This window comes from Anomaloglossus baeobatrachus, chromosome 1 (assembly GCF_048569485.1).
Source record: "Anomaloglossus baeobatrachus isolate aAnoBae1 chromosome 1, aAnoBae1.hap1, whole genome shotgun sequence".
Lineage (NCBI taxonomy): Eukaryota > Metazoa > Chordata > Amphibia > Anura > Aromobatidae > Anomaloglossus > Anomaloglossus baeobatrachus.
Genome location: NC_134353.1, coordinates 80,624,434 through 80,650,597, shown reverse-complemented (window position 1 = coordinate 80,650,597; position 26,164 = coordinate 80,624,434). Strand labels below are relative to the sequence as shown.

The window sequence follows — 26,164 nt, the reverse complement described above, 5'->3', positions numbered from 1 at the left end:
GTGTTTGCAAACTGGAGTTCTGATCTGGCATAAAACCTAAATCATATGACAAGGCTTATTAAAGGGCTTTTGACTTTTAGGATTGCTACCTCCAATAGGTGTCAGTAAAGTTTGTCTACCTCCTCACTGAGGAGACAGTTTACATATGGACAGGGGGAAAAGTGTACTAATTTTACTGGCTAAATTTCTGGATGGTTGGCAGCCCTTCTTGCAGATCAGGCTACCCACAACATTTTTTGGGGAGTCTGAAACCATAGAGACACATACAAAAGTGCTTGAAAGTTTGTGAACTTGTCATGGTTGTCATTTAGTATGACTCACACAGTATTATAACTTACGTAGGGTTATGTTAACGAAGCCCAATGATGTCAGCCTGCCCATGTGCTCCTCTAGCTGGTGGTCAGATTCTGTGGCCACTGCACTGGCCCACAGGAGTAAATTTGTATATACAGAGTGGATTAAACCAAACCTAAAAATAGAATAAAAAGAAAATATTGGTTATTAAGACGAGAACATGGCTCCGGTACATCTGGAAATAGATGTTGTCGGAGTATAAAATAGCTGCAGGTGTATGTAGTAAAGAAACTGTTTTGAGCAGATAGCAGAGCTTGATGTCTTAAAAAAGACCTTTCACCAATTTGAGCATGTTAAACTGGCCACATGATGGAATAGTGGCTGTAGGGCTGAGTAAAACAGTGTTTTTATTTCTATTTTTAATTTCACCTCTCTAATGCATAGATATTAGCTTGTAAAGCTTAGATTAAACTTTATGGTACACCACACTGGGCATTAACAAAGGTTTTTCCCTGGGGGCGTGTACTTATTCTACTGCAATAGGTTGACCAATCATAAGCCGGCAGCAACATACAGAGGAAAGGTGACCACGCTCCCACAATAGCTTAGAACAGGCTTTCTACTGTGTTCTCCTCTCTGGTCTCACTGCAGAGCTTCTTGTGATTACAAAGTGCCAAGAGCACTGTCAATGTTATGATTAACCCCTTTACGACCGCCGATACGCCTTTTAACGGCGGTAAATAAGGGTACTTTTTCCGATCCGCCGCTTTTTAACGGCGGTCGGAAAAAAGGGTCTAGCGCCCCCCAGAGTCAGAAAATTTCCGGGGTCTCAGCTGCCGGGGGTAGCTGAGACCCTGGAGATCATGATTCGGGCCGGTTTTTCCGGTCCCCGCTCACCTGATGACCGGTATACACCGTATACCGATCATCAAGTTATAGTAAATGACCGCGCCGGTAAAAAATGATTTATCTCCCATCTGGCATGATCAAACATGCCAGATGGGAGATAAATCTTTTTCCCGGTTCCCTCCGGTCCCCCGGTGTCCCCAAAGTGCCCCCCCCGACCCCCAACCCCCTCCCGAAAATCCAAGATGGCCGCGCGCACCGGCGATCACAGCAGCGCGCCGGCCGCATTTCCACTGTTCCTATGGTTTCTGTCGTATGTGCCATAACACATACGACAGAAACCTGCTCCCTAGGCCCCGCCGGGTCCCCCCCTACCCCCCCCTGGTGTCCCCCGGTGTCCCCCGGTGTCATACATACCTGTCGGAGCCCTGATCCCCCGCGGCCCCCTCCTCCGGCTCCTTCTCTGCAGACTCCGGTCACATGAGCAGAGCGCAGCTGTCAGCTTCCTGTGTTCAGGACGCTGGCTGCTCGCACTCTGCAGCTGTGACCCAGGGAGGGTGGGTGCAGATTCTTTGCACCCACTCTCCTAAAATGGAGGGTCTGCCCTCCTAGAAAATGGGGGATACGTTCCCTGAACGTGTCCCCCATATTCTAGAAGGTCCAGAGGCGACGTGGGACATCCAAATGGATTATTGTGGATTTTTTTTTTTCTTTTCAATAAATTGGTCAATCAGGGAATGTTTGGGGGAGTGTTTTTTCAAATAAATTTTTTTTTGTTGTCAATTTTTTTTTTATTACTGTCAATTAGTTATGTCGGGTATCTGATAGACGCCGTGACATAACTAATTGCTGGGCTTGATGCCAGGTGACATTACACACCTGGTATCAACCCCATTCATTACCCCGTTAGCCAACGCACCAGGGCGCGGGATGAGCTGGGGCGAAGCGCCAGAATTGGCGCATCTAATGGATGCGCCACTTCTGGGGCGGCTGCGGCCTGCTATTTTTAGGCTGGGAAGAGTCCAATAACCGTGGCTCTTCCCATCCTGAGAATACCAGACCCCAGCTGTCAGCTTCACCTTGGCTGGTGATCTAATTTGGGGGGACCCCACGTTTGTTTTTTTTTTTTAATTATTTATTTATAAATAATTAAAAAAAAAAAACAGCTTGGGGAGCCCTCCAAATTGATCACCAGACAAGATGAAGCTGTCAGCTGTGGTTTGCAGGCTACAGCTGTCTGCTTTACCCTAGCTGGCTATCAAAAATAGGGGGGACCCCACGTCATTTATTTTAATTCTTTTTTTTTTTTTTTGGGCTAAATACAAGGCTAGGCATCCTTTAGTGTCACATGAAAGGCAGGTAAGGAGAGGTTCCTCGCTTCTGCGGTGTCACACATAGCGATGTGTGCTGCCGCAGGAGCGACGAACTACATCGTTACTGCTGCAGTAACGATAATCGAGAATGGACCCCCATGTCACCGATGAGCGATTTTGCACGTTTTTGCAACGATGCAAAATCGCTCATCGGTGTCACACGCAGCAACATCGCTAATGCGGCCGGATGTGCGTCACCAATTCCGTGACCCTAACGACTCCGCATTAGCGATGTCGCAGCGTGTAAAGCCCCCTTAACAGTGAGAAATTTTTTGATACAGCAACAGTTTTGTGAAGTACCTGTGGATTCAAAATGTTTACTATACTCCTGAATAAAATCCTTGAGGGGTCCAGTTTCCAAAATGAGGTCACTTGTGGGGGGTTTCTGATGTATAGGTGCCCAAGGGGCCCTGCTAATGTGACATGGTGCGCGCAATTTACTTCAACTTTTCCAAAATTCAAATGGTGCTCCTTCCATTCCAAGCCCTCCCATTTATCCAAACAAAGGTTTTTGGCCACATGTGTGGTATCCCTGCGCTCACAAGAAATTAGATAACAACCTGTGGGGTACACGTTTTGTTGTTGCCTCTTGAAAAAGTGAAAAATGTGTCGCTAAATCAACATTTTTGTGAAAAAAATGAAAATTTCAATATGGCAACCTAAGCTTATCAAATTCTGTGAAGTATTCGTGGATTCAAAATGCTCAATATACACCTAGATTAAAGCCTTGAGGGGTCTTATTTCCAGAATGGGGTCACTTGTGGGGGACCTCCACTGCTTAGGCACCTCAGGGGTTCTCCTAATGCAACATGGCGTCCGCTATTGATTCCAGCCAATTTTGCAGTCAAATTGCACTCCTTCTCTTCTGAGCCCTGTAGTGTGCCCAAACAGTTGATTTCCACCACATACAAGATATCAACAAACTCAGGAGAAATTGCGCAATAAATTTCATGGTGATTTTTTTCCTGTTACCCTTGTGAAAAAAAAAGCTACCTGGTTGAAGTAACAATTTTGTGGTAAAATTTTATTTTTTTATTTTCATGGCTCAACGTTATAAACTTCTGTAAAGCACCTGGGGGTTCAGGGTACTCACCAAACATCAAGATAAATTCCTTGAGGGGCCTAGTTTCCAATATGGGGTCACTTGTGGTGTTTTTTTGCTGTTTACGTACCTTAGGGGTCCTCCAAATGCGACATGGTGCCCGCAATCTTTTTCAGCCAAATTTCCTTTCCAAAATTCAAATATTGCTCCTTCCGTTCCAAGCCCTCCCATTTCTCCAAACAAAGGTTTCAGACCACAAGTGAGGTATCACCGCGCTCATAAAAAAGTGGGTAACAAACATTGGGGTCACATTTTTGGAATTACCTCTTGAAAAAGTGAAAAAATTGATGCTAAAGCAACATTTTTGAGAAAAAAATGAAAATTTTCAATGTGACAACGTAACGTTATCAAAATCTGTGAAGTACCTGTGGATCCAAAATGCTCACTATACCCCTAGATAGAAGCCTTAAGGGGTCTAGTTTCCAAAATGGTGTCACTTGTAAGGGGTTTCTGCTGTTTAGGTACCTTGGCGGACATGTAAATGCAACATGGTGCCCGCAATCTATTTCAGCCAAATTTGCTTTCCAAAATTCAAATATTGCTCCTTCTGTTCCGAGCCCTCCCATTTGTCCAAACAAAGGTTTCTGACCACATGTGGGGTATCGGCGCGTTCATAAGAAAGTGGGTAACAAGTTTTGGGGTTCATTTTGTTGTGTTATTTCTTCTAAAAGTGAACAAATTTGGGGTAGAGCAACATTTTAGGTAAAATTTTATTTTTTGCTTTTTTTCATTCCACTTTGCTTTAGTTCCTGTGAAGCACCTGAAGGGTTAATAAACTTCTTGGATGTGGTTTTGAGTACTTTGAGGCGTGCTGTTTTGAGAATGGTGTCACTTTTAGGTATTTTCTGTCACTTAGGCCTCTCAAAGTCACTTTAAATGTGATGTGGTCCCTAAAAAAATGGTTTTGTGAATTTTGTTGAAAAAATGGGAAATTGCTGATGAACTTTGACCCCTTCTAACTTCCTAACCCCAAAACATTTTGTTTCAGAAATTGCGCTAATGTAAAGTAGACATGTGGGAAATGTTATTTATTAACTGTTTTGTGTGACATAACTCTCTGGGTTAAGGGCATAAAAATTAAAAGTTTGAAAATTGCAAAATTTTCAAAATTTTCATCAAATTTCCGATTTTTTTCACAAATAAAAGCAAAAAATATCGTTCTAAATTTATAACTATCATGAAGTACAATATGTCACGAAAAAACAATGTCAGAATCACCGGGATCCGTTGAAGCGTTCCAGAGTTATGACCTCATAAAGTGACACTGGTCAGAATTGCAAAAAATGGCCTGGTCATTAAGTACAAAACTGGCTTCGTCCTTAAGGGGTTAAAGATAATGTGGCCGCTTGAAATGTGTTGACTTTTTTTTGCGGTGGTGGAGGAAGATTTAAAATATTTATCAATAAAGAAATGAAAAGATTTTTTAAAAATGCTGGAGCACATGTGGGTTTTTCAATTGAACATACAATCATCACACTCCACATACAGAGCGTGGCTGTAATACGCCACAGCACTTTGATTGACAGCTTGCATTGCAGAGCAGAATTGTCACATGTGCATGCAGAGCAGGCTGTTAATTAAAGTATATGCTAATTGTACCACTGTAATAGTGCGAAGCAAGCGACTAAAGCTGGTGTCACACACAGCGACAACGACAACGACGTCGCTGCTACGTCACCATTTTCTGTGACGTTGCAGCGACGTCCCGTCGCTGTCGCTGTGTGTGACATCCAGCAACGACCTGGCCCCTGCTGTGAGGTCGCCGGTCGTTGCTGAATGTCCAGCTTCATTTTTTGGTCGTCACTCTCCCGCTGTGACACACACATCGCTGTGTGTGACAGCGAGAGAGCGACGAAATGAAGCGAGCAGGAGCCGGCGTCTGGCAGCTGTGGTAAGCTGTAACCAGCGTAAACATCGGGTAACCAAGGGAAGACCTTTCCCTGGTTACCCGATGTTTACGCTGGTTACCAGCCTCCGCTCTTGCTGCCAGTGCCGGCTCCTGCACTGTGACATGTGGCTGCAGTACACATCGGGTAATTAACCCGATGTATACTGTAGCAAGGAGAGCAAGGAGCCAGCGCTAAGCAGTGCGCGCGGCTCCCTGCTTTCGGAACTGTGACATGTAGCTGCAGCACACATCGGGTTAATTAACCCGATGTGTACTGTACCTAGGAGAGCAAGGAGCCAGCGCTAAGCGCGGCTCCCTGCTCTCTGCACATGTAGAACAGCGACGTTATGATCGCTGCTTCTGCTGTGTTTGACAGCTAAGCAGCGATCATAACAGCGACTTACAAGGTCGCTGTTACGTCACCGAAAATGGTGACGTAACAGCGACGTCGTTGTCGCTGTCGTTTAGTGTGAACCCAGCTTAAGGAGAGACAAGTTAATTTATCTTCCTGTGGTTCCTGAAGCAATTTACATACTAAATAATGTATATCTGCACGTACATAGCATTTTTGGACATAACAGGTTCCTTTTAAGGACATGTCAGTATAAAATATACATAGATTAGTTGCATAATGACAAAAATAAACATTGTAGACTTTAAACAAATGAAATCTGATTATTCTGGTAAATAAAATTGATCACTTGTACATGTAGATATCTCCCATACATTATTCATACTCCTATACAGTACAGACCAAACGTTTGGACACACCTTCTCATTCAATGAGTTTTCTTTATTTTCATGACTTTGAAATTTGTAGATTCACATTGAAGGCATCAAAACTATGAATTAAAACATGTGGAAAAAAAAAACTTAAGAAAGTGTGAAACAACTGATAATATGTCTTATATTCTAGGTTCTTCAAAGTAGCCACCTTTTGCTTTGATTACTGCTTTCCACACTCTTGGCATTCTCTTGATGAGCTTCAAGAGGTAGTCACTGGAAATGGTTTTCCAACAGTCTTGAAGGAGTTCCCAGAGATGCTTAGCACTTGTTGGCCCTTTTGCCTTCACTCTGCGGTCCAGCTCACCCCAAACCATCTCGATTGGGTTCATGTCTGGTGACTGTGGAGGCCAGGTCATCTAACGTAGTACCCCATCACTCTCCTTAGTCAAATAGCCCTTACACAGCGTGGAGGTGTGTTTGGCGTCATTGTCCTGTTGAAAAATAAATGATGGCCCAACTAAACGCAAACCGGATCGAATATCACGCCGCTGCAAGATGCTGTGGTAGCCATGCTGGTTCTGTATGCCTTCAATTTTGAATAAATTCCCAACAGTGTCACCAGCAAAGCACCCTCACACCATCACACCTCCTCCTCCATGCTTCACGGTGGGAACAGCCATGTAGAGTCCATCCGTTCACCTTTTCTACAAAGACATGGTGGTTGGATCCAAAGATCTCAAATTTGGACTCATCAGACCAAAGCACAGATTTCCACTGGTCTAATGTCCTTTCCTTGTGTTCTTTAGCCCAAACAAGTCTCTTCTGCTTGTTTCCTGTCCTTAGCAGTGGTTTCCTAGCAGCTATTTTACCATGAAGTTAATCAACTAGAAGTCCATAATTTATGTGCACACTTCGTTTAGACGTAGTTACCACAACTCAGCACCGGGATCAACCCCAGCCAAGTAAGAAGTGAATAAACACCACAGTTAGCTATAATAAATTTCAATTTTTATTCATAATCAATGTCATCTAAATACAAATAAACATGAGAGCCACCTAGGGGGCGCAATGCAATCCAGATATAATAAGTACTAATTGTATCCACATGAAAGCAGAACAATCTATCCATATATAATGATCACCATATCTATAGAAAACTTCCACAATTAGTGGTTCATATTGCACAATATAATCTATTCAAGATCAATAGATATATTTAGATTGGTGATCCCAAATACATAGTATTGATGGAGAATAACATATACACAGTATATAGTGGAAAAAGATTATGTAAAACATTTTTAATCCATAGCCACTTTGTAATTCAGCTATATAAAAAACGAATCAGTTGCCACTAGCCTGTGTATATGAATAAGTCATCTGTATGGCAAGACAAATTGACACTACTGCCACCTAGTGCCTGTGATATCAAATAGACCTTCTAATGTTACCATTCAATTAATGGCAGCTATAGGTTCTGTGCCATAGTTCAACCTAGATGTTAGAAATATATTTCCCAAATACTGTACAGCTAAGTTAGTTTTAAAATACCTGGATAGATGATTCCTGGATGGAGTATCTGGCCACGCGTCCCACCACCCCTGACGTACGTTTTGCCGCTCGCTTTTTCTGCTTTCAGGTAGATACAATTAGTACTTATTATATCTGGATTGCATTGCGCCCCCTAGATGGCTCTCATGTTTATTTGTATTTAAATGAAATTGATTAAAAAAAAATTGAAATTTATTATAGCTAACTGTGGTGTTTATTCACTTCTTACTTGGCTGGGGTTGATCCTGGTGCTGAGTTGTGGTAACTATTTTACTATGAAGGCCTGCTGCACAAAGTCTCCTCTTAACAGTTGTTCTAGAGATGAGAAGGTGTGTCCAAACTTTTTGTCTGTACTGTACGTCAAGATGGGGGGTTGTAAAGTTCCATACACATGTTGCTGCAAGGACATTTTTCACATATGTGAATGCACCATGGGGGGGATCATTATGTGTGGGAGAATGATACTGTGTGCGTGCGTGTGTGTGTGTGTGTGTGTGTGTGTGTGTGTGCACAGTGGGGGCAACAAAATATGTGTGGTAGGCATTGTGGTGGCATCATACTGTATGTGGGGTACTGTGGGGGCATAATACTGTAAGTGGGGGTGCTGTGGGGGCATCATATTGTATGTGTGTACACTGAGGGGGCATCAAATGTGTGTGGTATACATTGTGATAGCATCATACTGTATGTGTGTGCACTGTGGGGGCATCAAAATATGTGTAGTAGCCATTGTGATGGCAGCATACTGTTTGTGGGGTTACTGTGGGTGCATCGTACTGTAAGTGAGGGTACTGTTGTGTCATCGTACTGTAAGTGAGGGTACTGTTGTGTCATCGTACTGTAAGTGGGGGTAGTGTGGAGGTATCATATTGTATGTGGGGGTACTGTGGTGTCATCATACTGTATGTGGGGATACTGTGGGGGCATCATACTGTAATTGAGGGTACTGTGGTGGCATCATACTGTACGTGGAGGTACTGTGATGTCTTCATACTGTATGTGGGAGTACTGTGGGGGCATCATACTATATGTAGGGATACTGGGAATGTGTGGGAATGTATTGTGTGAATATTAAAATGTATAGGTGGTAGTTTAGAAGATATTGTGTGGAGTCATCATGTGAGGCCATTATACTGTGTATAAGTGTCATTTGGAGAGCATCATACTGTTTGGGGAGGTCATCTTTGGGGCATCACACTATGTAGGGGGGTACTTTGAGGGCATCATTCTCTATGTGAGGAGAGTAACTTTAAGGCATCATAACGGAAGGACATAGAATGGGAATCATACTGTGTGTCGAGGCATCATATTGTGTGTGATAATTGAGAGTCTTTGCTAAGGGCAATCATTCGGTGAGGGCACACAAAAAGAGAAAGGGCGAGGTTTGAGATGTTGCGTTGTGTAAAAAAAATAATTGCACTGAGTGCCCTGTAATACATATCCTTCATTCCTATCATTCAAAGTTTTGATAGGTCAAAAGTTGTGACCTTGGTACAACCACTTTAAAACGCTGTCTGTCTGCAAATTTACATAGCAGAACAACGAGGGTTTGGGTTGGTTCTTCACCTCACAATTACTGACATTTTCGACTAGTTTACCAGTTATTCACCACATAGAATACTATTCATTGAACTGCTTTTTTCACATCACATATATGTATGGCTTATAGCTCCTAGTATCGCATTACAATTACATTGTCTGGGTCAATTCAGTAAGTAGGTCCAGGTTTCTTAGGAGAAAGACTCATGTTTCATGTTTCTTCTCTATCCCTAGTCTTGATTCTTGGAACGAGACATTTCACAACATGCAACCATTTGAGGAACCTACAATTTAGGCTTATCCACATTGATTGCAACTAATTGGTAGCAACAACATATGTAGACAATGGCCGCATTATGACATCCCGGAACGGGCTCAAGTCAAACAGAAAATGAATGTTTACAGTAGTGAAGAAAGGTTATGGACTGGGTGTGTCAGGCTAGATAAGGGATAGATTCTGGATGGGGCGGCTGCTCCAGTTCTCTCACTTCTTTTCAACAGTACATTGCAAGCTAAAGCTGAAGGGTCCAGTGTAAAATCTCCAACACCCCCCTCCCACCCAATTATTAGGGGTCGTTAATAGGAATGATCGAATACCTAAAATGTTCGGCTTCGCGAATATTTTCTGAATAGGTCGCCGCAATTCGACTATTCGCGAATATTCGATGCGCAATGTAAGTCTATGAGAAACCCGAATAACAACTATTCAGAACTATTCGGGCTTCCCATAGACTTACATTGCGCATCGAATATTTGCATGGCGGCGACCTATTTGTAAAATATTCGCGAAGCCGAATATTTGAGGTACAGTATTTGATCATCCCTAGTTGTTAACCCAATTTTTGGGTTTTTTCCTCCCTTTCCATCAATATAGCTGTATTAGGGCGTGTTTTTTGAGGGACGTATTGTAGCTTTAAATGAGAAAATTAGGTTTACTTTACAATGTAAATACAAACAGGTAAAAAATTTCAAAAGTGTTGAAGTTGGGGTAAAAAACTACAATTCTACCATTGGTTTTGTATATATGGCATATATTGTGTGGTAAAAGTTACTTTTGTGAATTCTATTTCAGTACAATTTTCCATGGTACCAGAATTGTATATACGGTATTTACTGCTCAAAAAAATAAGGGGAACACTTAAACAACAAAATGGTATTTTAGTGCTCCCTTTATTTTTTTTTTGAGGAGTATATATATATATATATATATATATATATATATATATATATATATATATATATATATATAAATATATATATATATAAATGTTTATTATTTTTTTCTTTTAAGTGGAAAAAAAAAAAAGAAATTGTAAAAAAAAATAGTTTATGTTTGGGTCTACATTTTCAAAGCCCCACAATATTTTTGTTTTTACATCTATTGAGCTGGATGATGATTTGTTCGGACAGGAGTTAGGGACACGCTGGCAGTCCAGACTTCACTACCATCGAGCCTACCTCTGGGATAAGGAACAGCGCAGGGTCCCCAGTCTGATGGCCAATCTAGGTGCCAATGCTTCAGTTACCCATCACTCCCATGGCATCAGCACAATTCTATCATGTAAATACATGGCTGTAATGGTGCTGTAAAACTGATTAATTTAATATCTTTGGTGAAAAAATCTGTTTGGTGGTCCTTCTTTAATCAGTTTTCTGCTAATTAGATTTCGGTGCACAGAGGCCGGACTTTACACTGGGTTTACTCCTCCCTGTCTGTGATTCCCCTGCCCTCTGCCTGGCGCTGGTCTGTGAATAACCTACCTCTTCTTTTTAAAATCTCAGTAGTGACCTGACATTCACACACAGGAGGCAGGTATCACAGTCAGGGAGGAGAAAACCCAATGCATAGTCCAGCTCCTGTGCACCCAAATCTAATTATCAAAAAACTTCAAATGGTGATTAAAAAAAAAAATCACAAAGCAGATTTCTTCACCAAACATATCAATTTAATCAGTATTACAGCGTAATTATAGCCAGGTCTTTCGTTTACATTAAAATATCGAGCTGACAAGTCCTGTTCTATCCAAATAAACCCATGGCCTAATAGTGTCACAGAAGTCACGGGACAATGGTGAAAAGAAACTATAATGATTTCCTGTGAGAAACAAAACATGATGTAACTTTCTGATAAAAAAGAAAGTATCATGATGATTTTTTTGTTTTCTGAAATAGACAGATAATACAAGTAATATTTACATATCCCACTTCCTTCTCCTACTCATGTCACAGACCATGACTACAACACTCCCTATAGAAGTAAATAGATGTTTCTCAGGTTTAGTTCTAGAGGTGGGTAAACCCGCAGATATTCGGGCTCGACGGGTCCAACTGGATTTTTTAAAAAAAAACTGGTTAGGGACCTGACTTGAACATGAACATCTGCCTGGATGCCGATCTCCATGTACGTCTATGGAGACCGGAACATTATGATGTAAAATAATGGTAGAAAGAGCTAGGGGGATTAGAGCAGGACAGTTATACTTACCGAGTCTCCCACACGGCTGTCACACTGGTTCCGGGGCAGCTCAATAACCCTCATACATATTCACTGCTTCACCCACCGGCAGTCCTGGCGTCTCTGAGTAATTGCTGTCAGAGCGCGCCCCCACACTCTGTGACAGCGTCTGTGATTGATTGGAATCAGACACGCTGTCTGCATTCATATAGTGGTGTAAAAATAAGTAAATTGGCGTGGGATCCCCCCATATTGGGATACCCAGAGCAGATAAAGCATACGCCTACAGGCTGAAGCCCCAGCTGTGTGCTTATCTTGGCTGTGTAGCAAGATAGGAGAGACTTATAAGGTGCTTTTTGAAATTATGTAAATAAATAATTTAAAAAAAAAATGGTGTGCGGTTCCCCCTAATTTTGATACCCAGCCATGATAAAGCCGACAGCTGGAGGCTAGTATTCTCAGGCTGGGGAGACCCATGCTGATTGGGTCCTCCCAGCCTAAAAATAGCAGCCTGCAGCTGCCCAGAATTGTAGCATCCATTAGATGTGACAATCCCGGCACTTTACCTGCCTCATTCCAATTGCCCTGGTGATTGCCCCTAGCCCTTTTTACCACTATTTTATTACACTCCTGCTTTCTTTTCTATTTTCTTTCTTTTTCCATTATTTTTTATTATCGGGATGGCCGAATCCGAACAGTTACATGGAGTTTCCTAAAAGGAGACTAGGTATCTGGTACGGACCCTGAACTTTATAGTTCGGGTTCGCCCATCACTAGTTCTAACATGTCACAGCCAGAAAGTACATCTCAGGAAAGCTCAGAGCTGGATCTCAGAAAATATAAACAGATTAGAGAAAATCTTTCCAAGAAGATTAAAGTGAAATCAAACACTCTTACCTTTCAAAGGTTTTAAAGGACTTGACAATGTCTTTTGAATGTCGCCAAAGAAAATACACCTGTAATTTATAAACAAATAGAAATGGTTTTATTTTTAGTAGAAAGATCTTAAGATGAATCACTGTGAACAGAAATTACAAAAAATTTTATTGGAATAATAAAATGTTAAAATATACTATAACATTTAATAGACAAAAGTAGTTATCTTGACCTGTTAGCAGCCTTTTAATTGTAGTGGGTGTATCTCATCCCACAGTTATAATGCTGTAATAACACATGACAGTAGCGCGCTGCAAATACAGGGGTCATTCATCAACACAAATACCGCACCAATAATGAGAATAGTTTGTAGTAAAAAAGCATCTAGTACATGTCAGCATGACTTATCGGGGTTGTCCGGCCTTGGAGTATAAGTTTGCAGTCACTCTATGTGACTGCAAACTGATAAGTTTTCACAGCGCACAGTGCGTGCAGTTAGGATTCTCCGGTGCAGGTTCCAGGAGCAGAGACAGCAAATAAGCGATTTTCATACATGTGTTGCGGGCGTTGGCCAGACCGTAGCTAAGGGGCTGCTTGGGGATGCTTGGATCCAGGACTTTACTGTGGCTCGAGTGGGGACCAGACCCAGGCTCAAGCAACGGTCCGCCGCCTACAAGTGAAAAGGGGTTATTTACAGGGGAGATTGTCTGTGACGCCACCCGTGGGTTGCGGTGATGAGATGGTGGCACTGCCGCTGCCTCTGGGGACCGTGCTCGGGACTGATGGAGCGGGGCGGCAAGGTGGGATCCCCTCCATGGGTAGGGGAGTTGTAGTCCCGGGGCCCAGGGTAATGTAAGAGGTTGTAGGGAGCAGTCTTTAGGGGGCAGGAAATAGAGCACTTACTATTGGTAGTTGTGGTGCTGGATGAGGCTGTGCTCATGTGGAGGGTCAAGAATACACAGAGTCATTTTGCCAACCAACTTGCCAAATGGCCGGTCACCTTTGGCGGGTGTTTTCAGGTCCCACACCCAAATGTACAGACAGGGCCCTTCCTTCCACACTCTCTGTCTGTCTCCCTTGTGTCTAGACTAGTCCGCTTGAATGGCCTCCAGAACGAGTCACCACTCTCGGCACCGGCGGGCTACAACCCTGTCCCGGTCGCCTCAGGATCCCCGCGACCGGATCTCCGTCGCCTGTGGCACTCACTGCCACCTAGTCCGGTAGTCCAGGGCTCCAACCCCGACTACCACCTTCTCCCGGGAGCTCCAAGCTTCTCCCTGTCAGCGCTTCACTGACTACCGCACAACTGAAGCTAAATTCTGCTCTGTCACTTCCTTAGCTCCTCTCGCCCCCTCCCTTTTTCCTGGGGAGGGGGTGAGTAGGGCCTGATTGGCTGGTGTACATCTGTGTGGGGATTGTGTAGCTGCCAAGGAGAATTAACTCTTTCTGTGACTACCTAGTTTTGCCAGGGCGTCACACATGCAGTCACATGCCAACTAGATGTGTGGGGCCTTGCTCAAAACAAGTGAATTGAGGGCGGCCAGACACGGTTTTTTTAAACGTGGACCAAAGCATATAAATCGCTCTCAGCATCAGTACCAGAGAAAAAAGTGTGCACACTTCACGCTGTGAGGATTCCTAACTCTGCAATCACTCGACTTGGGTCCAAAGCCCCTTTAATATACCCTTGGGTCATCTGAAATCAAAACTTTGAGGCAGTCAAAAATGTCAAATTTCTTTCAAGTGGAAACAACAAATGTTCCTTTTTTTTCGAGGGGGGTGGGGGTGAATTGTTGCAGTTTTTCATTTCCCTAAGTAGTTTTGGAAGAGTTTTCTTCCTGAAGCTTTTGACAGTGACTAGTTTTGTGCAGATGCCATCAAGGTTCCATCATGTACCTTCTTTTTTCCCACCAATGTGTTTATCAAAACCTGAAGCCGAAAAGAAAAATTAGAAGAATCCGTCAAACATTTTTTAAGCAATTTTTCAGGTGGTTTTTGAAATGTATGACCAAAAACAAAAAAACTCAAACCTGTCATCAGTTTCAAGGTGCCTGAGCAAATTGTAGCCAGGTATATGTGATCCAGGAGTGACAAACTGGCATCTGCTAAAAGCTCCTGGATATACAGGTGCATCTCATTAAATTAGAATATCATCAAAAAGTTAATTTACTTCCATAATTCAATACAAAAAGGGAAACGCATTTATTATATAGAGTCATTACACACAGAGGGATCTATTTCATGTGTTTATTTATGTTAATATTGATGATTATTGCTTACAGCCAATGAAAACCCAGAAGTCATTATCTCAGAAAATTACAATCATTACCACAAAACACCTGCAAAGGCATCCTAAGCGTTAAAAATGGTCCCTTAGTCTGGTTCAGTAGGCTACACAATCATTGGGAAGACTGCTGACTTGACAGATGTCTAGAAGGCAGTCATTGACACACTCCAGAATGAGGGTAAGCCACAAAATGTTATTGTTAAAGAAGCTGGCTGTTCACAGAGTATATCCAAGCATATTAACCCCTTCACGACCATGGACGGATCTATTCGTCATGGATCGTGTGCCGTTAAGCCCTGCCCCCTGCCGCGGGCAGGGAGCGGCGATCGGCGCACATATCAGCTGTTTTCAACAGCTGACATGTGTGCCTGCATGTTACGAGTGTAATCGCATTCCACCCGTAACATTAACCCCTTACATCTCACTGCCAAAGTCTGGCAGTGAGATGTATATACGCGCGGTGAAGATTTTCACTTACTGCCGCCCCCACCGGAAGTCACGTGAGTGATCACGTGACTTTCGGTGGTTGCCATGGTAGCACAGGGTCATGTGATGATGCCTGCAGCTATGACGTTTCACTTTCGTTTTCACCCGGCCCGGAGGCCAGTGAAGCAGGAAGTGACCGTATCTGCTGTTTACAGCTGTATAGCTGTGATCAGCAGATAGATCAGAGCGATCGGATTGCTGATCGCAATAGCCCCCTAGGGGGACTAGTAAAATAAAGAAAAAAAGTAAAAAAAAAGTTTTAAAAAATTAAAAAAAACCTAAAAGTTCAAATCACCCCCCTTTCACTCCATTGAAAATTAAAGGGTTAAAAAAAAATTACACATATTTGGTATCGCCGCGTTCAGAAATGCCCAATCTATCAAAAAATAAAATCAATGAATCTTATCAGTAAACAGCGTAGTGGCAAAAAAATTCCAAACGCCAAAATTAAGTTTTTTGGTCGCCGCAAGTTTTACGCAAAATGTAATAACAGGCGATCAAAACGTAGCATCTACGCAAAAATTGTACCATTAGAAACGTAAATGCGAGACGCAAAAAATAAGCCATCACTGAGCCATAGATCCCAAAAAATGAGTACGCCACTTTTATTGGACACGCTTGTGAATTTTTTTAACCCCTTAGATACAAGTAAACCTATACATGTTTGATGTCTACAAACTCGCACCGACCTGAGGCATCATACCCACACATCAGTTTTACCATATAATAATAATAATAATAATAATAATAATAATTTTATTCACTTATATAGCGCTATTAATTCCACAGCGCTTTACATACATTGGCAACCATATAGTGAACACCGTGAATAAAACATCCCAAAAACTATTGTGCCATCACACTTTTTTTGCAGTTTTTCCAGACTTGGAATTTGTTTGCTGTTTTCCAGTACACCATATGGTAAAACTTGTGGTTTCATTTAAAAGTACAACTCGTCCCGCAAAAAACAAGCCCTCATATAGCAAGATTGACGGAAAAATAAAAAAGTTACGGCTCTCGGAAGAAGGGGAGCAAAAAACAAAAATGCAAAAACGGAAATTGCTCTGGGGCTGAAGGGGTTAATGGAAAGTTGAGTGGAAGGAAAAAGTATGGTAGAAAAAGGTGCACAAGCAACCGGGATAACCACAGCTTTGATAGGATTGTTAAGAAAAGGCCATTCAAAATTTGGGGCAGATTCACAAGAAGTGGACTGCTGCTGGAGTCAGTCCTTCAAGAGCCATCACACAGTAAATTTTGCATTTCATTTAGAAATCACGGTCCCAGAGTCTGGAGGAAGAGTGTCTAGTGTGAAGTTTCCACAATCAGTGATGGTTTGGGGAGCCATGTCATCTGCTGGTGTAGGTCCACTGTGTTTTATCAAGACCAAAGTCAGTGCAGCCGTCTACCAGGAAATTTTAAAGCACTTCATGCTTCCCTCTGCCGACAAGCTTTTTTGAGATGGAAATTTCATTTTCCAGCAGGACTTGGCACCTGTCCACACTGTCAAAAGTACCAATTCCTGGTTTACTAACCACAGTACCACTGTGCCTGATTGGCCAGCAAACTCGCCTGACCTAAACCCCATAGAGAATCTATAGGATATTGTCAAGAGGAAGATGAGAGACACCAGACCCAACAATGCAGACGAGCTGAAGGCTGATATCAAAGCAACCTGGGCTTCCATAACACCTCAGCAGTGCCACAGGCTGATCGCCTCCATGCCACGCCACATTGATGCAGTAATTCATGCAAAAGGAGCCACGACCAAGTATTGAGGAATTTACTGTACAGACTTTTCAGTAGGCGCCAACATTTCTGAGTGTAAAATAATTTTTTCAGTTGTTCTTATATAATATTCTAATTTTCTGAGATAATGACTTTAGGGTTTTTATTGGCTGTAAGCCATAATCATCAACATTAACAGAAAGAAACACTTGAAATAGATCCCTCTGTGTGTAATGACTCTATATAATATATAGGAATAGATCCCTCTGTGTGTAATGACGCTATATATAATATATAGGAATAGATCCCTCTGTGTGTAATGACTCTATATAATATATAGGAATAGATCCCTCTGTGTGTAATGACTCTATATAATATATAGGAATAGATCCTTCTGTGTGTAATGACTTTATATAATATATAGGAATAGATCCATCTGTGTGTAATGACTCTATATAATATATAGGAATAGATCCCTCTGTGTGTAATGACTCTATATAATATATAGGAATAGATTCCTTTGTGTGTAATGACTCTATATAATATATAGGAATAGATCCCTCTGTGTGTAATGACTATATAATATATAGGAATATATCCCTCTGTGTGTAATGACTCTATATAATATATAGGAATAGATCCCTTTGTGTGTAATGACTCTATATAATACATGCATTTCACTTTTTGTATTGAATTATTGAAGTAAATTAACTTTTTGATGATATTCTAATTTATTGACATGCACTTCTAGGTAAAGTCCTGCCATTGAACAAGCTTCACCAGAGACTGTGATTTTCTATATTTCCTGCAATGCTGTAATATTGCAGTATATTGTATAAGCGATCAGACAATTACAAGTTAAAGTCCCTTAAAGGAACTAAAAAATGAAGAGAATTTTTTTTTGAAAAAAAATACTTAAAAAATGAAATCACTCCCCTTTTTTTCCCTGTGGATAGGTGATAAAATACTATAACTGGACAACCCCTTTAACAAGAATAATAAATGACATATAAATGATATAAAGATGTTTCCCTTTAAGATATAGTATGATGTCAGTATCTATGTCAGTATTTCACTTTTAAGTCTTTTGTCCAACTTAGCATTTCCTTTTGAAAAGTTTAGTATTACAGCCGATTCCCTTTTCTCTATTATTCCATGAATCTCCTCCTTACAGAACCAAAGCGCTGAGTCTAAAGATAGATCCGGCATTGAAATCTGTGCAATCATTGTCTCACCAATGTAATTGTGTTTTAAGTGAAATATAATCACGTATAAAGGATCAGAATTACTAGTGAGCAACTTTCACAGGCCAAGCCCACCTCACACAACCCCAAGTATCTCAGCCGTGTCCCTGCGGACGTGACATATCGTAAGAACCTTTGAATTTAAATAGTAAGGTCATTTGTTATGTGATATCGGAAAATAACTTGCTAAAAGTAGCACGATTATGTGTGGTCTTCAAAAACTGCGCTCACATGCTGTATATAGTGGCGGCCCAAGGCGAAGATGGAGGGAAACTGATCAGCATAAATAGCCTTTTTGAAGGAAGTAGGTCATAATTAAGGACCCCTGCTGTTCTCCATCTACACCTTCGGCCTGGGACAGCTCATAGAGTCCCACGGCTTTCAGTATCATCTCTATGCTGATGATACGCAGATCTACCTCTCTGGACCTGACATTACCTCTCTACTAACCAAATTCCACAATGTCTGTCTGCTATTTCATCCTTCTCTGCATGATTCCTAAAGCTTAACATGGACAAAACAGAATTCATTGTCTTTCCTCCTTCTCACTCATCCCCTCCAAGAAGCCTTTCCATCAAACTCGATGGTTGCTTACTCTCCCCAGTTTCACAAGCTCGTTGCCTTGGAGTAACCCTCGACTCTGCTCTATCCTTCAAGCCACACATCCAAGCCCTCTTCACCTCATGCTGACTACAACTCAAACATATCTCCCAGATCCGTGCTATCCTTAACCAAAAATCAGCAAAAACATTAGTGCATGCCCTCATCATCTCCCGCCTCGACTACTGCAACCTCCTGCTTTCTGGCCTCCCTTCCAACACTCTTGCACCCCTCCAATCTATCCTAAACTCTGCGGCCCGCTTAATCCACCTCTCCCCTCGCTATTCCCCAGCCTCGCCACTCTGCCAATCCCTTCACTGGCTTCCCATCGCCCAACGACTCCAATTCAAAACATTAACCATGACATACAAAGCCATCCACAACCTGTCTCCTCTTTACATCTGTGACCTAGTCTCCCGGTACCTACCTGCACGCAACCTCAGATCCTCACAAGATCTCCTTCTCTACTCCTCTCTTATCTCCTCTTCCCACAATCGCGTACAAGATTTCTCCCGTGCCTCCCCCATACTCTGGAACGCTCTACCACAGCATATCAGACTCTCCCATACCGTGGAAAGCTTCAAGAGGAACCACAAGTCCCATCTCTTCCAACAAGCCTACAACCTACAATAGCCCTCAGTCCAGTACATCACTGTGCATCCAGCTCTGTCCTCACCTATTGTACCCTCACCAATTCCCTATAGACTGTGAGCCCTCGCGGGCAGGGTCCTCTCTCCTCCTATACCAGTCTATGTACTGTTAATGATTGTTGTATGTATACCCTCTTTCACTGTAAAGCGCCATGGAATAAATGGCGCTATAATAATAAATAATAATAATAATTAATAAACAGTGAATGGGCATTATGTAACCAGCAAAACATGGACTCATATAGGATACTATAGGCAGAAGTGCAACGATCGTGGACACAGAGGGTGCTCATGATTGAGGGGCATCAGCCGACACCATGTCATGGATGTGTCACAGGTGACAGATAATCTGGCAATAGAAGGTCACAGCATTTGACTGCGCAAAATGCTCCTTGACTTTCTACTGTTCCTGCTGTTAGTATTCATTCTACTAGGTAGCTTTCCTGTTGGATTTTCATCTCTTCCCTTTTAGGACCCAGGGAAGCCCTCCTTCCATCCAGCTGATGATTATCAGTATTTCCCTTGTGCTTATATTCTCCCATCTTCCCTGGGCTGGTGCTCTGGATATTATTCAGTTCATTCAGCTTTGGTTGCAAGTAGGAGTTTTGTACTCCTCTGTGGTATCGTTGCGATAACTTTGCTGAACTTCTACCTGAGTCATCTGTGGATAAGTAATTCATGCTTTTTCCCCCTGTGTGCCCTCCTTGTGTCTTCTATAGTGTTTAGTGGTGTTGACGAAAAGCTCATCCCATCCGTTGCCTATTTAGGGTCCAGCACTAGGGATACCTAGGGTCGAATATCTGGTTCGGCGCATAGGTGCGGAATCTATCTAGGGTGGTGAGGGACTCCAGGGCCCAGCGGTAGCTTTGGTCAGGGGTCACCATCTTCCTCTTTCCTAGACACAGGGATTCCCTTCCTTTCCCTTTCGCCATTTGCTTGCTACTTCCTTGTACCTACCATGACAAACCAGTGCCTATTTTAGATGGATGTGCATCCAAAGACGTCCGAGGACATATATTCAGCTTAAATGTATGGCGGTGCAGAGACTCGCCGTGTCCCTGTACCACAATGCCGACAGCTGACATTGGGGTGGCAGTCACAGATGACTCAAGGCAGTAAGATCACGCATCAATCAGAGCAGGCAAGCAGATGTCAGCCACCGGCCTCTGTGCCAGTAATAGAAGAGGACGCTGCATGTCATGGGAATGGAGGAAGATGAGGAGAATGTTTTAGCTGGGGGTTTTATGTGTTAGAGAACAGTGGAGCATTATTACAGTATGGGCCATTGGTATGGGACATTATATCAGTAAGGGGCTCAGGATGGAAGACATATACGGTCATGGCCAAAAGTGTTGGCACCCTTGAAATTATTTCAGAAAATGAAGAATTTCTCCAGAAAATTATTGGAATTACACATGTTTTTTTCATATTGGAACAACAGAAAAAAAAAACAAAACAGAAAAAAGGAGCATTGGGCAAAATATCACATAAAACCCCAAAAGATAGGGATACAGGCTTTGCTGGAAAAGCTAACCGGTGGATTCACTAGTAATTCATTCTGTATCCAGCTGTGTACAGTGATGCTCCGATGATGAATGTGTAACAGAAGCGTTTGAAGAAAACTGCCTGGTTCACAGATTGTCCCAAACCAGGAATGCAGATTTTATTTAACATAATAAAGTGTTTTATGTGTCTACTAATTCTGTAACATTTGAGAAATTAACATTTATCCTGTATCATCGCATATATCTACCTGGGCAGCACGGTGGCTCAGTGGTTAGCACTGCAGTCTTGCAGCGCTGGGGTCCTGGGTTTGAATCCCACCAAGGACAACATCTGCAAGGCATTTGTATGTTCTCCCCGTGTTTGTGTGGGTTTCCTCCGGGTTCTCCAGTTTCCTCCCACACTCCAAAGACATACAGATAGGGAGTTTAGATTGTGAGACCCAATGGGGACAGTGTTCCTGATGTATGTAAAGCGCTGCGGAATATGTTAGCGCTATATAAAAATAAAGATTTATTTTTTATTTTATACTAATGAGGCAGGACTAGTCCTGGAGGCAGTTCTTCCTGCAATTAGTCCTGTCTCGGATCTTCTAATCACTCCTCGAGTGGAGAATCCTGAAGGTGTGAAGTGTGTCTGTTGCAGATCAGAAGTCTGCAGTCACATTGACCAATCCTAATAGCGTGCAATAAACTTAAGGCCCCGTCACACACAGAGATAAATCTTTGGCAGATCTGTGGTTGCAGTGAAATCATGGACATATTGTTCCATTTGTATACAGCCACAAACCTGGCACTGATTGTCCACAATTTCACTGCAACCACAGATCTGCCACAGATTTATCTGTGTGTGTGACAGGGCCTTAACTGTCAGGATTCGCCTCTGCTTGCCGGTCCCAGCAGTCATCACATGACCACTCATATATGATTTTCATAATTATAGTCATGTGCTAAAAAGCTTCTCCTCCTGCTTCTCTCAGTGAGACAGGAGCTGCCATTTTTTTGCTGAGGATTGAGAGAAATACAAAATGTAGCTCTTCGACACGTGACTGTGTAGTAGGTGGTCAGATTGCCCCACTCCTACTGAGTGTGTACTGCGTTTTATATATGTATATCCCCTGTAAAAGTATTATTGCAGACTGTATCCCATTGTGTATTAGTATGTAATGTAATCACAGTCATTACCATCTTAATTCTTACCTGGAAAACTGTGTGAATAATGTGGGTGACCGGGTACAATCCTTCAATCTTCGACATGCATTCTATGTATCCAATAAAGTAGCCGAGCTTCAGAGCATGCATCACTATTGTGGTTATTGCAAACAGGCCTATGCCACCTAGACACGGAATCCAAAGATAATGACAGGACAAGTATTAATAGAGAAACAATCCACAGAAAACATCACTATGTGTATGTGACTACTGTAAACTATTGGAGTAATTTCTACAGTTTTATCTACATTGGGTCATCAATACAATTTAAAGGGATTTTTCTGGACAAAGATTATTAAGACATAGGTAAGGCCAATGTGAAATTAAGAAACTTCATAATTTATTTGCTGTTAAAATTCTGCTCTGTTCCTAAGCTGTCACGTATGCGCAGTTGACCTCCAGCTCCTTACATGCTGTTGCAAGCTGTTCAAAGCACAGAGTACAGATATTTCAGTCTGTGCTTCGAATGGAAGATGGCCTCTCAATCAAACACAACCCTGCATGCAGGAAGTTGGGCTCAGCCAGAAGGTCTCAGAGCACAGTATGCAATGTGATGGGAGGCATGGCCAGTGAATGATCCTCGGCAAGTTGTGAGTGACTGAGGGGGAAAAACATAGAGGCAGTGAAGGCTTGATGAAGAAAAATAGTTATCTTATCAACTAGTTATAACGACTGACCGCAAATAGAGATTTGTTGAACCCGAGACTCAGTGTTTGTACCAAACACAGACTTTATAAAAAAAAAAAAGAGTTTGGGTGCTATACATATGCAAACCACTCATGTGAGCATGGCTGTGCTCGGGTACGCTCAGTACTCAGCCCTTTGCGAGCTGCTTTCAGCTTTGGAACAGCTCGCACTGGGGGTAACAACAGCGTGATTGGATGTAGTGTGCACCAAAAAATAAAGGAAAAACACTGTATACCCGCCCCCGGAAGTGATCTGTTTATGGCTGGCTGCATGTGGGCGGAGACCTGAACTGCCCAATTAGTAACTTCCATTGGGGTTCAGGTCAAGTCCAGGTCCCAAACCAAACTTTATCTAAAGTTCGGCTGAAACCACTGAACTGAATTTTGACGGGTTCTTCTCTCAACCCCAACACTCTCACAAGATTGAACAAACAAGGGGAGATGTAAAACCAGAAATCCACAGGTCCCAAAACAGGTTAGTAATTGCTATAGATCTGACCCTAATTTGTCCCTGCAAGACAGCAAAGGTGGGCATCCTAAGATCACGTAATGGCTCCCCCACTCATTGACGCTGACCCTGAGTGTCCTTAACTACAACCTAACCTATAAACCAAGTGTAACACTAAAACAACAATAAACATAAATGAAGTGCACACAGGCACAGACATAGGGCTAGGAATGTACAAACACAGTCATACAGGAATGAGAGAATGAAATAAACCAGCTAGAATAACAGAACACATGGGAACCCTCCTAAACTAAACAAAATAGGAGATAACTAAAAAGGAATTCCCACCAACAAACTGCAGAGAATAGCAATGTCTCAGTAAGAAAACCTTAACAAAGTAGCTGAGACTCCAGACAACCATCCATCCAGAAATATAGCCAGCACTGAGACATGTGAGTAGTGAGTGTAAATAGACCCCCAAAATGTGATTGGGCAAACCAAACGGGAAAGTGCACACGTCGGAATAGAAGTGAAACATGAAGGCAGAGAATAAGAAAGACAGACAAGAGATCCATCAGCAGTGAGACCAACAACCAGAGCTCGAACCCTGGAGTGGAGCCATGACACTAGTGGTTTAGACAGAGTGGAAGGTGCAGGGCATTCCAGACTGCTAAATTATAATATGGTAAATAAATACAACACATGACTCATTGCTCTCCTACAGTAAACTGAGCCTGTGTGATACTGGTGTCAGCAAATGTAATATTGTCTGCATGAGCGGTTTCAGTATAGCGCATCCTAGGTGATCTGTGATGAATGTAACTGGCGAAAAAACTGTGAGCGGCAATTTATTCATCTTGAAACTGTATTCGAGTCGCAGGATGGTGCTTTGTAAGGCTACTTTCACACATCCAGATTTTTGCTCTGTGGCACAATACGGCGTTCTGCAGAAAAACCGCAACCGGCTTTTGTAATGCCGGTTGCGGTTTTTTTTGCATAGACTTACATTAGTGCCGTATTGTGCCGCAGGGGCTTGCGTTCGGTCCGGTTTTGGCCGCATGCGGCAGATTTAGCCGATGCCGCGGCCGGATCGAACGTTCCCTGCAGCGTTTTTTGCTCCGGCAAAAAACACCGCATCACGCCGCATCCGGCCGCTGCGGCGCATTTTTCAATGCATACCTATGGAGGCCGGATGCGGCGCGATGCGGAAAAAAACGCATCCGGTTGCCGCATGCGGTTTTTTCCACTGCGCATGCTCAGTAGCATGCCGCAACCGGAAAAAAAACGGACGGGCCGCATGTAAAAACTTATGCAAAGGATGCGGTGTTTTCGCCGCATCCGTTGCATAGTTTTCACAGCCGGATTGAGCCGCAGTGCTCAAACCGGATGTGTGAAAGTAGCCTTAGTGTTGTAGATGGACACCCAGGTGTAGGGAGGCAGCAGTAGGACAGACACAGCTGTGGCAGAGAAATTCTAGAGCACTACCACCTGGGAAATTTAGTCTGCCTGCTGGGGGCAGAATGGGAGCTTAAAAGGGAAAGGTTAACAGCGGACAAGTGCGGGTCGGGATAAAGTATGATCATTTTCATAGTTTTTGTTTTCTTTTTCAGTTTTTTAGTGTCCGAAAACCATTTTAATTAGTGGTGTACCACTAATAATGGCAGGCCACATGGCCGCTATTGAGCCTGTGAGTTGGGGGATCCAAGTGCTGAGTTATAACATCAGTAGATTATACATGCTGCATACAGCCTCAATTCATATTCAGAACAGACCAGAGCAGTGTGTTGGGGGGAGGATGAAGCTAGGTAAGTAGTTTTTTAAATTGTCTGTCAGTACTTGTGGAGGCCAACATAGTGTGGCAATGGGCTGAAGGAGACATTATACTGTGAGAAAGAGGTTGTGGGGGAGGGACCGGTTTGGCATCATACTGTGAGAGAGGGGCTGTGGGGGACAGACTGGGTCAGCATTATACTTTATAGGGGGCTGTAGGGGCATCATATTTTGTGGCAGGCTGTTAGAGTATCATATTGTGTGGGGAGCTCTGGGGAAAATTATACTGTGTGTATGGCTGTGTGGGCATCATACCGTGGAGGCATCATATTGTATTGGGGAATTGGGGTATCATACTGTGTGAGGGGGTCACTGTGGGAGCATTATATTGTGGTGATCACTGTCTTGGTCATCATACTGTGTGGTGAATTACTAAGGAGGCAAATTGTGTGGTGGGGTCACTGTGGGGTCATTGTACTGTGTGAGGGGCACTGGGGGAATCATACTGTGCATCTGGTCACTGGGGGAATCATACTGTACATCTTTGAAACCTCTTAAACTCCACTGTGTACAATCTAATTCTGTGACCTATATGACACTATTTAGAAGGGGCACTTTGTTGATATTTTTACCATGATGGATCTGCTGACAGTATTGTGTATAATGGGGACTCTACCGACAATAAACTTAATCACAGGTACGTGTAATCTAATTGGAATAGATTAATCACAGCCATCAGATTTTGCGCTGTCACGTTAGAGAAAAAAAATCTTAGGGCTTCATGTATAAAAATTGTCAGTGTTGCCTTTAACCACCAATCAGATCTCCTCTTTCATTTTAGGAAATGCTTTGGGGAGATAAAAGATGAAATCTGATTGGCTGTAAAGTTGACATTATTCCTCAG

The 26,164-nt window shown here is 42.6% G+C and overlaps 1 protein-coding gene across 1 annotated transcript in view; it reads right to left on the bottom strand.

The window, feature by feature from the left end:
• The window catches only part of LOC142287324 (proton channel OTOP1-like), an 87,212-nt gene that overhangs the window by 30,436 nt on the left and 30,612 nt on the right, over positions 1-26,164 (bottom strand). The window contains exons 2-4 of the mRNA XM_075333437.1: positions 22,345-22,481; positions 12,672-12,730; positions 339-469 (exon numbers count right to left, since the gene is read on the bottom strand). Of these exons, the coding sequence (XP_075189552.1) occupies positions 339-469; positions 12,672-12,730; positions 22,345-22,481 (327 nt within the window). The remainder of the gene's footprint in view (positions 1-338; positions 470-12,671; positions 12,731-22,344; positions 22,482-26,164) is intronic.